The sequence below is a fragment of the Mastacembelus armatus genome, chromosome 11 (genome assembly GCF_900324485.2).
Source record: "Mastacembelus armatus chromosome 11, fMasArm1.2, whole genome shotgun sequence".
Taxonomy (NCBI): Eukaryota; Metazoa; Chordata; class Actinopteri; order Synbranchiformes; family Mastacembelidae; genus Mastacembelus; species Mastacembelus armatus.
This window is the reverse complement of record NC_046643.1, coordinates 7337327-7347488: the sequence shown is the minus strand read 5'-3', so window position 1 is coordinate 7347488 and position 10162 is coordinate 7337327. Positions and strand designations below refer to the sequence as shown.

Below are 10162 nucleotides of genomic sequence, written 5' to 3'. Positions count from 1 at the left end.
TATAATATTCAAAATGTAGACTTTTTTTTTTTTTTTTTTGACCCGTTGCAAAGAGTCAATATAATTCATCTACCTAATGATTTTGCTGGGGCAAAGCATTTTGTGCAAATAGTGATGAGCTGGATTTTTCCAGCAAAGGGGCTTGGATGAAAATTTGAGGTCAAAAACGTTTACTAAAATCACTGATCTCACACTTAGTCTATTCCAGTGTATCAATCATCACTCACAGCCTTAGCCCTAAAAGTGTTTTTCAAATGAAATCATAAATATTTCATAATTGATAGGAAAAGGTGAATGCCAGTGCTACTAGTGGAAACGATCACACATAAATAAATAGAATACTTGTGATATTGGTTTATAATATGTACTGGGCTGATGTTTACTAAACCCAAGCAGAGATTGTGAAGATTGATTAGATCTGTAAACATCTGTAAACATCTATTTGACATTTTAGCAGTGGCTATAATCAGATGCTTTTCTGTGTCATGTCCTAATACTTTATCATCTATAGCTTTACAAAATACCATTGTCCTAACTGAAAAAATTCCTCTCTCGTTCGAGTGAGTATGCAGCATCGCTTTTCCCTCAGGTATCCAGGGGCATCTACTTCACTGAATTAAGCAAGACCGAAACTGAGTGATTAAAAATTGCTCTGTAGTGGATGTCATCGTCAGCCTTTTCTGACAAATTAATTCCCCATGAATATTATGTATTATATTACAACCAAGGAAAAAGACTTAACAGACAATATACTTCTGTACAGAAATGCTTTATCAGTGTTTTAAAATTCTTGCTGCGGTGAACACTAGCTAATTCAGCCTCCAGGAGGGGATCTCAAACAGCCAAATACCTACAGCTCAGCCAATGTACATCATTTCATCCTGAGGAGCCGTAATAAGAGAGAAACTATAGAAAAATACTCCAGAATAAAGCTATCATAAGAAATTGAGAGTGATATCTTTGTTTTGCATAAATGTGTAGGAAGGCCAATACAGGCTAAGGCTTTTGGAGAAGACTAAACACACAGGACTCCAATAGTTGAGCTTAATGTCTCTCAGTTATGTCAGTCCTTGTTGTGAGTTGTCCTTTAACTTGTTTGTCCTCTTTGCTTGTTCCTTGATATGAGTCTGGTCCTTAGTTAATCACCACAAAGCTCTTCAAAACAGTGTTTCAATTGTATCCACTGTCACTCTTGTAGCTGGAGACGGAAGACAAGAGGATGTTAGACATTATGGCAATGACATAATACAGTTACAAGTAATTTGAATTCTTACCTAATCTAATTCATTTACTGCGACATGATCATGAGCTTCAGGTTAAGGGTGACTGAAACACATACTCTTGAACTAAAAAAAAACCTGTAGGCGAGCAGGCACTATTTGTACAGTGTTTGTGTGGAAGGATTCTGTGTGGGCACTTTTCTCTTGATGGTATGGAGCATAAAATATGCTTTGTATAGCATTGTTAAATTGCTTATGTGTTTAAAATTGTGGTAATAATTCATGACAAAAATTGGATTTATGCTTCCAGTGAACAACCTTTATGAGTTTGCACAGTAGAAGTACACTGAAACACATCGATGTCTGTGACTTTCACAAAGGTTATTACAAAAAATGATTGATACAAATGATGCTGCTGCTCTTACTTGTCTCAGGAGTTATTCCACTCATATGTTGTACTTGTCCTATTGCTCCATTGCCCTCAACAACGAACTCCATCTCTCCTGAATAAGCAGGATGATTCTTTGAAGGGCTGATGCTGCCATGTGGCGGCTTCTTAGCTACTGGTGGAGGAACTTTATCACACTTCAAACCACCATTGGAGAAAGCAACGGCCCTTGATTGGCCAGAAACCTGCATTAGCTCAGCTGCTAAGATTTGTGTCAGACTTGCCTGAGCATCAGGAGACGAGGCAGCTGCAGTGTCCATAACCTTTTTTGTGCTCCTTGAGAAGATAAAGCTGGCAGTAGAAGCTGGAGACTTGTGCATGTCACATCCTTCAGGTGATTTCAGAGCTACAGCTCCTGGTTCACCAATATAGCTGGAAGTTGGGGATCTCACGCCCAGCCGGGATGGAATACCATCTCTTGTGGACATGGCTGCAGTTTTCATACGTATGGCTTCCTGTAAGCGCATTGAAGGAGTATTTAATGTCACAGATGTTGATTTTACTGTCTGAGGTGGCGATTTTAGAGACAGAGATTTGCGGATAGGCTTTTGTGGAATGTTTTGAGGTCCTGGGATAGAGACTGGGCTATTCTCCTGAACTGGAGCTCCCTCATTTTTTGGCTTGTCTTCGGAAAGAGCTTTCACCTCATTTTCACTCATGTTGACTGATCTGAGTCGAACCATCTGAAGCAAGGAGGGGGTTACAAGAGGTATGTTAGCATCCTCTTTAGGAATGGGAGCACTTTTGTGGCGGGAAAGGAGCTCTTTGCTCCTGGTGTCTCGGTTTCCTACAGCAGGCTGCCTTCTGAAATTAACTCCATTAGTTAAATTATCTGCTGGTAAAGGGGGTGCTACTGGGACTGTAATTGGAGCTTGAGGCTGAACACTGACGGGGAGCTCAGAGGGAGATTGATCTTCAATTTTCAGAGAGTCTTGCCTCAAGAAACTGCTGGAAGGAACCAAGGCTGAGACGGTTACTTGGTTCTCTGCTCTTGTAAGAGATGGTAGAGGCGCTTCCACTGGTGGAGGTGGAATACTGTCTGATACAGATGAAACATTCTGCAGTGGTTGGCAAGAAATCTCATCAGCAGTGTTAGCTTTTGAAACTTCCAAGACAACCTCTTGTTTGTTCTCAGTTACTACTGGTTGTGGAACAGGAGGCAGCAAATCTGGAATTTGTCCATGTACAAACACCTCAGCTTTACTTGAATCCAGATCTATCTGTTGAGATTCCTCTGCAGGTTTTTCTGAGACGTCCAGCTTTGTCATACAAATGTCCATCCCATCTGGTAAACTGTCTATCACAAAGGGTGGAGGAGGTGGAGGAAAGTCTACCTCATCTGCACCATCAAAAACTGAGTCGCCCTCCAAAGGAGGTGGTGGAGGTGGCCAGGAAGACTCTACAACATGGATCTCCTCCTGTACTGTCTGTAATTCATCTAGTGGTACAGATGCCACTGATGGTAGTGTCTTTCTTGAGGGAGGAGGTGTAGGGTGGTATGCTGGGGGAGGGGTAGGTGGTGGTGAGACCTTACTCACTTTGGACACCTCTACTGGAAATTCCTCCATGGATGTGACCTCACTTTTGTCCAACTCATTATTACTCTGATCAACCAAAACCATAATCCCGTTCTGTGAAGAGGTTATATGGTTCTGGACAGCTAATTGAATTTCAGTTCTGGCACTGTTACTCATTTCCTTTAGCTGTTTATCCACTGAGTGTTCTGTTGACACCAGTTCTTCCCTGGGCAGTATTATCATAGGTTTCTTCATGACAGGAGGGGGAGCTTTCTTTGGTGTTCTCACTTGACTCACAGGGTCCACTGCTACTGGGGTATTACTCTCCTTTTGCATCTGAAAGTCTGTACATTCTTCCACTTTCTCTTGTTCTGTATGTGGACATTTCCTAGCCTCCAATTCCTTGCGGACATCTTCAGAATCCATTGTGTTCAATGTCCCTGGTTTTGCTTTGCTTTCTGACAGTTCTAAGGGAGAATTTTCTGTAGTTGTCTGTTTTTCAACCAAAATTTGCATCTCTTTGCTAGATTCAGTCTGAGCCCCTGTTTGTTTAACTGTGCTGCTCGATATCTGTTCTGGTGTCTGGGTTACTTTGGTCACACTCGGGCAAGGTCCACACAGAAGCTCAAAGGTGCGTCTGTTGTGAACCCATGTCTCTGGAGGAGGGGGACATGGTGCTTTGACTTTTGGAGGTGGTGGGATATTTAATAGCTCTCTGAATTCTGCTCTCAGCGATGAAAAGTTATTATTTGGATTGAGCTCTTTTGGAGAAACAGTAGTTGGTGATCCCTGTGGAGGCAGACTGGGGCTATGTGTGGAGACACCTGTACCAACAGGCTCAGATGAACCAGATGACAGAGAGGTAAGAGAGGAGGAAGGAGAAGCTGCTGAGGAAGAGGCCCGAGAGACTGATCTCTCTGGTTTGACTGGTTTCTTCTTCTGTTTATCTGGGGATGTGGGTGAGATCCCTTTTGGGGAAAGTGTTGGAGTTCCACTCTGACTGGAATAGCCACTGGAAGGAGACATGGTCCGTTCAAATTTCCCCCCATCTGAAGGAGTTTTTTGTGGAGAGGAGCTGCTGGATTCTGACTGGATCCGTGTTGCTTCTCTAGCTTCACCAGATGAGGCCTGTGTGCGACTGGTGGAAGTACCTGCAGAATTCAATTCACAGTTGGGGATTGGACTGGTATCTGCACTGGCTAACTTAATCTCATCCCGTTCTACAGTATTTTCTGTATCAGTTGTCAGCTCTCCAGACAAAAAGTTATTGAGATTTTTGCTATCCACCGGAGTCCTGGAGTTGCTCCTAATCTTATTAGTGTGCAGAGAGTTTGTTCTGCGTGGAGGTGCTGGTGGTTGCTTGGTCTTCATAACCGAAAGATTACGAGTGAAGTTTTGTTTGTTCTTTACCTCTTCCCCGGCAGTCACTGACCTTGACACACCAGACTCAGACCTTAGTCCTGTAAAAATACTTTTGTTCTTACTGCTGGGGCTGCTAATCATGCTAACTGAGCTACGCAGACTGACAAGGTCTTGGTCCCCATTCAGACCCACACTCTGGGAATTATCACTGCGTGTGCTCCCCTTAGAGGAAACAGGTGAGGAGTTTGAAACAAGGGTCTTTGAAGATTGTGACTCGCCACAGTTTGATTCTGAAGCTGATGCGGGCATCAATGTGGAGTCGTTGGGGCAATGGTCAGCCTGGGAACTGTCACCATCTGATCTTCTGGACAACAAAGGGCTGACCGATGAGTCTCCGGATGCCAGACTGCTTTTGCTTACAGTACGAACACTGCTGCCATGGTTTACACTGCTGCTACGGTCAATCTCGATGACTTCAATTGAGGCTGGCAAGACCGCATTAGGGATAATTGTAGACAAATAGGTGGCCTGAGGAGATATGGACATGACTGGGCCCTAAAAATATAAATAGGAACACAGTAAAATGTTAAGAATAGTTAAGACCAGACTTTGCCAGATACTGAAATTTGGGCATATCCTTAAATAACAGTTTGATTTCATTCAGACCTGGGGTTCCTGGAGGAAGGAAGGCATTGTTAAAGTGGTCATGCCAGGTACAGCTACAGACTTAGGTCTCAGGCTGGATGTAGGGCAGAGATGGGAGCCAAAGCCGAGGTGGGTTATGGGTGGCTCATCCTGGTACACAGCCTGTAGATGCTTCCACAGAAGCTGCTCCCCTCGGGATGCCTATTGTGAGTGGCAACAAGACCATTTATAAGTGAATTCAAAACTTGTACCATGTGTTAATACGATTCTGGGTGAAGAAATTTTACCTCCAGCTCTGATAGGTGCACTCTTGCTCCCTCCTTATTTGTTACTGGAGTCCCTCCATCAACTGTAGGAATGACAATGACACCCGACTGACTGCCATTGACTTGTCCATTGTGATTAGAGTGCTGGGTAGCAAGTGGCTGGAAGGTGGAGCTTCTGTGCACTGCTGGAAAAAACAGTGGATCATGTCAATTGTGAAATAATGTTTAATACCATAGATACCTGGTAGTAAGCAAGGATGATGCTGAAAGACATACCAAGCTCTTTGTGGACCTGGTTAGGAATACCCATGATGGTGGTCCTCCTGCTTCTTCTTCTACTCTTATCTAATCTTTTCACTGGGTTCAAGGGCTTAAATGTTGAACCTGAGAGAGGAAAAAAAAACAGCACAGGAGAACAGATGAGTTTAATAAGAGCAGCAATACACTGAAAGTCAGTAACATATGTTGATGAACTGGCTTTTCCTGAGGATTTTTAAAAGGATGTTTGAAATATAAGCAGACTATTGACCACACCGCAGGCATGTATGCATACACAAAATGTCAGAGGCAGCCACAGTGTTGTCTTCAGATGTTTTGAATGTGTGTATATTTCAAACCATAACAGCAACACCACCAAGCAGCTGTGAATGAGACGTGCATGCTAAATAAGTACACCAGAAATTTCAAGTACTTTCAGAAGTACTATGATGATGATTCAAAATGGAACAAAATGCGGATGTTTCTTCTCTACACAGACACACACCCACACACCCACAGGACTGCTGTTTACCTTGACGCGTGGGCAAAGGCCTTGTTGACATAGCAGTGGATACTGTAATGTCATTATTCTCGGTGGTGGATCTGGAGTCTGGAGAGTCCCCTTGGTCTTGGGAGCTGATATCCTGTTCTGGACGGAGAGTGTCCATCGACTACAGGGGACATACACACACATGGCAGTATTTAGTTAGGTAGCACTCTGTGTGTAGGAAGTACAGGAAATATGATCCACAGAGGTTTAATGCACTTACAGCAATGCTCTCATTGTCAGGAAAGTTAACTCCATTCTTGTGTTCTGTGTAGACCAAATGGACAAGGTTATTGAAAAAATACACTCAAATTCCATCCATATTTATACCTATGTAGTGTCATCATAAAGGGTGTATAAGCTATAAGGTTTAAGGTTTATATACTACCAAATTAACTAAAAAACAAAAATATACCAGTAAGTGTTTATACAGTATGAAGTGGTGTGTGTAAAGCTGAATGTATCTGACCTTCCTGCTGTAGTATCTTGAGTCCCTCCTGGGCCTCAGTGTGCAGGTCCTCCAGGTACTGAGGTCTACTGCCCTCAATGAAAACATTCTCCTGGTAGTGCTGAGAGGCTGTGTAGTGGACTGCCAACTTTTTCTGATCTTCATTACCCTTCGGGCCAGCTGTCGGGAGAGAAGTGAAAGAATGGGGACAAATTTGGTGAAGACAAGACGATTGTATTAAATTAAAGACTTGCTGTCCACTGTGCAGCTTTCCACCTTTTACCACTACCATTTCCCTTGACCTTGTACAAGCATCAACACACAGGTGTACATTTGCCAAAACATTTATCAGCTTTACAGTGAATCCTCTGTACCTCCACCTGGCCTGATTGTGTGTCTGTTAATTGCTGAACTGCCTGTAGCAGCAATTAGCCGGGCCGTCAATGGTAACCTATTGCCTGGCTAATCTCCTGCAGTACTGTATCTCTCTTCCTTGCTAGTCCCTGGGGGATTAGATAATCAGGATTGTGCGTATGCAAAAATGCTACTGGATTCCTGTTGCAGGACCTCCTGCGTGGGAACTGGACCTGCTTGAAGAGAAAATAGACATGAAAAAATGAAAATTTGGTACTAATTAGATGCAAAGCTGACAGGATCATTTTGTGCTATATCAAGGCCAGCTTTAATTCATTTACGTATTTTACAACAACATAATGGGTCTCATGTCATGACTGAGACTAATAGAGAATCACTCATGTAAACTGGCTGTTCCTTTAACTGAGCAAAGGTCAGCTCAGAGTGTCTGCTTTCCCTCCTTTTTGACTTTCAACACTGGCTTTCAGTTTCACCTGGTTAGGTAATACTGTGTGAGTGTGGATGTACATACTGTAAGTGTTTTTGTGTGTGAAGTAGCAGACACTCCCACCCTTATCCTTTCAGATTCACACAGGTGAGGCAGCCCAGACACAATGCCCTTCCCTGTGTGAAGCTGTGGGAAATCTCAGGTCATTGTGGCTGACTGATACAATCCAAGGAACTGAGGGGAAGTCTGTGGTCCTCTGCTACACAAGTAGTAGTAGAAATTCATCAAATGTAAGGTGTTGTAACTGTCAGTTGTGATTAACTAGAGAAGCAAACCTGCCTGAGTTTCTGCCAGACCCCTGCAGGAGGATCAGGGATTTTGGTTGATTAAGACGATCGCCAAAAAAGTCACTTAAGCCCTTTAAGTCATTAGAGAGAACCCCCCCAAACTGCCTTCAACACTAATCCTTGCATGTCAGTGTATGTCTGTGTAAGACAGACATTAAACAGCAAGAAGGATCTGCAACTGTCATTGAATTTTTACACTAAAGTAAAAACGCATTATCATCAGTACAAGGTAAAGTTTTATGGCGTTGAAAAAGTCAGTTAACACCAGAAGCTTAGCATTAATGCAAAGTTGAAAGTATCAGTGTCATATAAACTGGCAATCATTTCGGTCAGCAGCCTAAAGTCAAAGCCACGGCCTGTCAGACCCTCCCCACCATATGAGTCAGCACTCACCCTTCTTCTTGAAGACAGATAGCAAGGAGTGGATGCTCTTCCTCAAGTAGACCACCATGCCTACACCAGTGCCATTGTAGATACAAAATCAAGCAAAGCAGAGTCTGACAAGTCCTTTTCCTGTCAGTGCTGACAAAATGTATTTTACAAAGATACACAGAAAAATGATAAAAATCTTGAAAGCAGTCAGTGAGAGATGGTGACGGCCTGTTGCCTGACTGAGAAGCTCTCTCCTCCTCCTGCACAGTGTCTGAGAGACTTGAGAAGGACAAGTACACAATAAGATCTGCTTCCAGCAAAAGCAGCCTATCCCAGCTGCCTTATCCCTGAGTCTGATACCCTCCTCCCTTCCCCCTCTGCTCTCTCTCTCCTCTGTTTTGCTCTGTCGCTCACCATGGCTCTCTCAATTGCGATTCCCACTTTGTCAAAGAGCAAACTCCCCCGAAAGTGAAATGGCCGTCAAAAATTTGGCTTTCAGAAGGCATCTACCCCCACGTCACTCAATATAGACAAACACGTGAGTATACGTGAGTGATTTCTCTCTTTTGTTGAATATATTTCAATGACTGGAAAGATCAAACAGATGGATTTTTAAGGCGTTATTAGGTTTACATCACTTTTGCACTGGATGACACTTTTGTCAATATTCACACTATATCATGATGTAAAATACTACCTCAAAAATGACTGAAATAATGTACAAATGTAAATATATTTTAATGACTTGAACCAGAAAAACAAAAATAATTAAAAATGCAAAGATGTAAACTTTCTTCATAACTAGATCTGCTGTACACTACATGCATTTTTATGCAAAAAGGCAACAAATGTTATTTGTTAAAAATATTTTTCACATTAACTGCATTCTGTAGTAAATGCCATAAAAATGTGTTTTTACAGGTTTACATTTATATATGTATATATGTATATATAGGACACAACCTTTACTGTCAAATTTAGCCGCTGTAGCATATATACATATACCCATACATATATATATAAAGAGAAAGATAGATATGCTTATTGTGTTTACCATCATCGATGCCAAATGTGGCTTTAATCAACACTAGAACTGTTCCATAATATCTGATATATTTATTATTTTTATTATAAGTTCCATTTTTAGTTTTTCCTTAATGAAAGGTTTCAGCACCATGTCTCTGTCTGATGCTCTGTCTCATTATTGAAGGGCTACAGCGGCTACATTTGACAGTAAAGGTTGTGTCCTCTCTGAAAAACTACACAACCATTTTGGTGGCTGTACATCTCATCCTCCTCTGTATGACTACATCATTTTCTCTGGTCCCCTCTCCCGCCCACTCTGTCGCTGCCAATCTCTCTTCCCTCACATCATTCCCTGCCTTTCTCTTCCTGTCTGCCCTTTAGCCTTATAGCCATGGAAGTCTAATTTGAGTTATAAATAGCTGACATAGCCTTGGTTCATCATCTCTAATGGTGCTGTGTGTGTGGATGAGAAAATATGTGCCTACTAATGTTTCCTGACAAACTGCAGAGGCTATGAAATCCATGGCTATGAAAATAAACTCAAAAGGCAGATCCTTTGCCAAACAAACAAATGGTGCTGGTGTTTTAGGACTGTTTTTCTGGTATATTGGCACAATGAAGTATGAGCATTTTGATCTGCTTGCCCTCTGAATTTATCTTTATGGTGGCACAGTGGGGGTCTGCAGCTGGCCCATAGAACCGGACCAGCTGGAGGGACACACTGGAGGGCGGTAACACAATTACCTTTACTCACGCTGGACCAATGCCTGACTCCTGGCACTAGACAATAAAAGGTGGGGATACTAAGCTTCTCCAGTGAAGAAATCACCACCCTGTGCAGGGTCAGGTTGACCAGCCCAGGGTGCTGGCTTGAAGTTGGTGGGGGCCAGAATGAGCTGAGGCC

At 42.6% G+C, this 10162-nt stretch overlaps 1 protein-coding gene across 5 annotated transcripts in view; it reads right to left on the bottom strand.

The window, feature by feature from the left end:
* Positions 1-96: 96 nt before the first annotated feature.
* The window catches only part of nhsl3 (NHS like 3), a 36360-nt gene continuing 26294 nt past the window's right edge, over positions 97-10162 (bottom strand). For 2 of the 5 annotated variants that reach the window (XM_026300276.1, XM_026300277.1), the window contains exons 5-12: positions 6733-6891; positions 6487-6530; positions 6249-6387; positions 5735-5842; positions 5480-5643; positions 5214-5393; positions 1646-5102; positions 97-1198 (exon numbers count right to left, since the gene is read on the bottom strand). In XM_026300276.1, the coding sequence (XP_026156061.1) occupies positions 1158-1198; positions 1646-5102; positions 5214-5393; positions 5480-5643; positions 5735-5842; positions 6249-6387; positions 6487-6530; positions 6733-6891 (4292 nt within the window). In that variant the 3' untranslated portion in view covers positions 97-1157. Of the gene's footprint in view, positions 1199-1645; positions 5103-5213; positions 5394-5479; positions 5644-5734; positions 5843-6248; positions 6388-6486; positions 6531-6732; positions 6892-8253; positions 8421-10162 lie in introns of those variants that run through there. The other 3 variants (XM_026300279.1, XM_026300280.1, XM_026300278.1) reach the window with 3 other exon arrangements.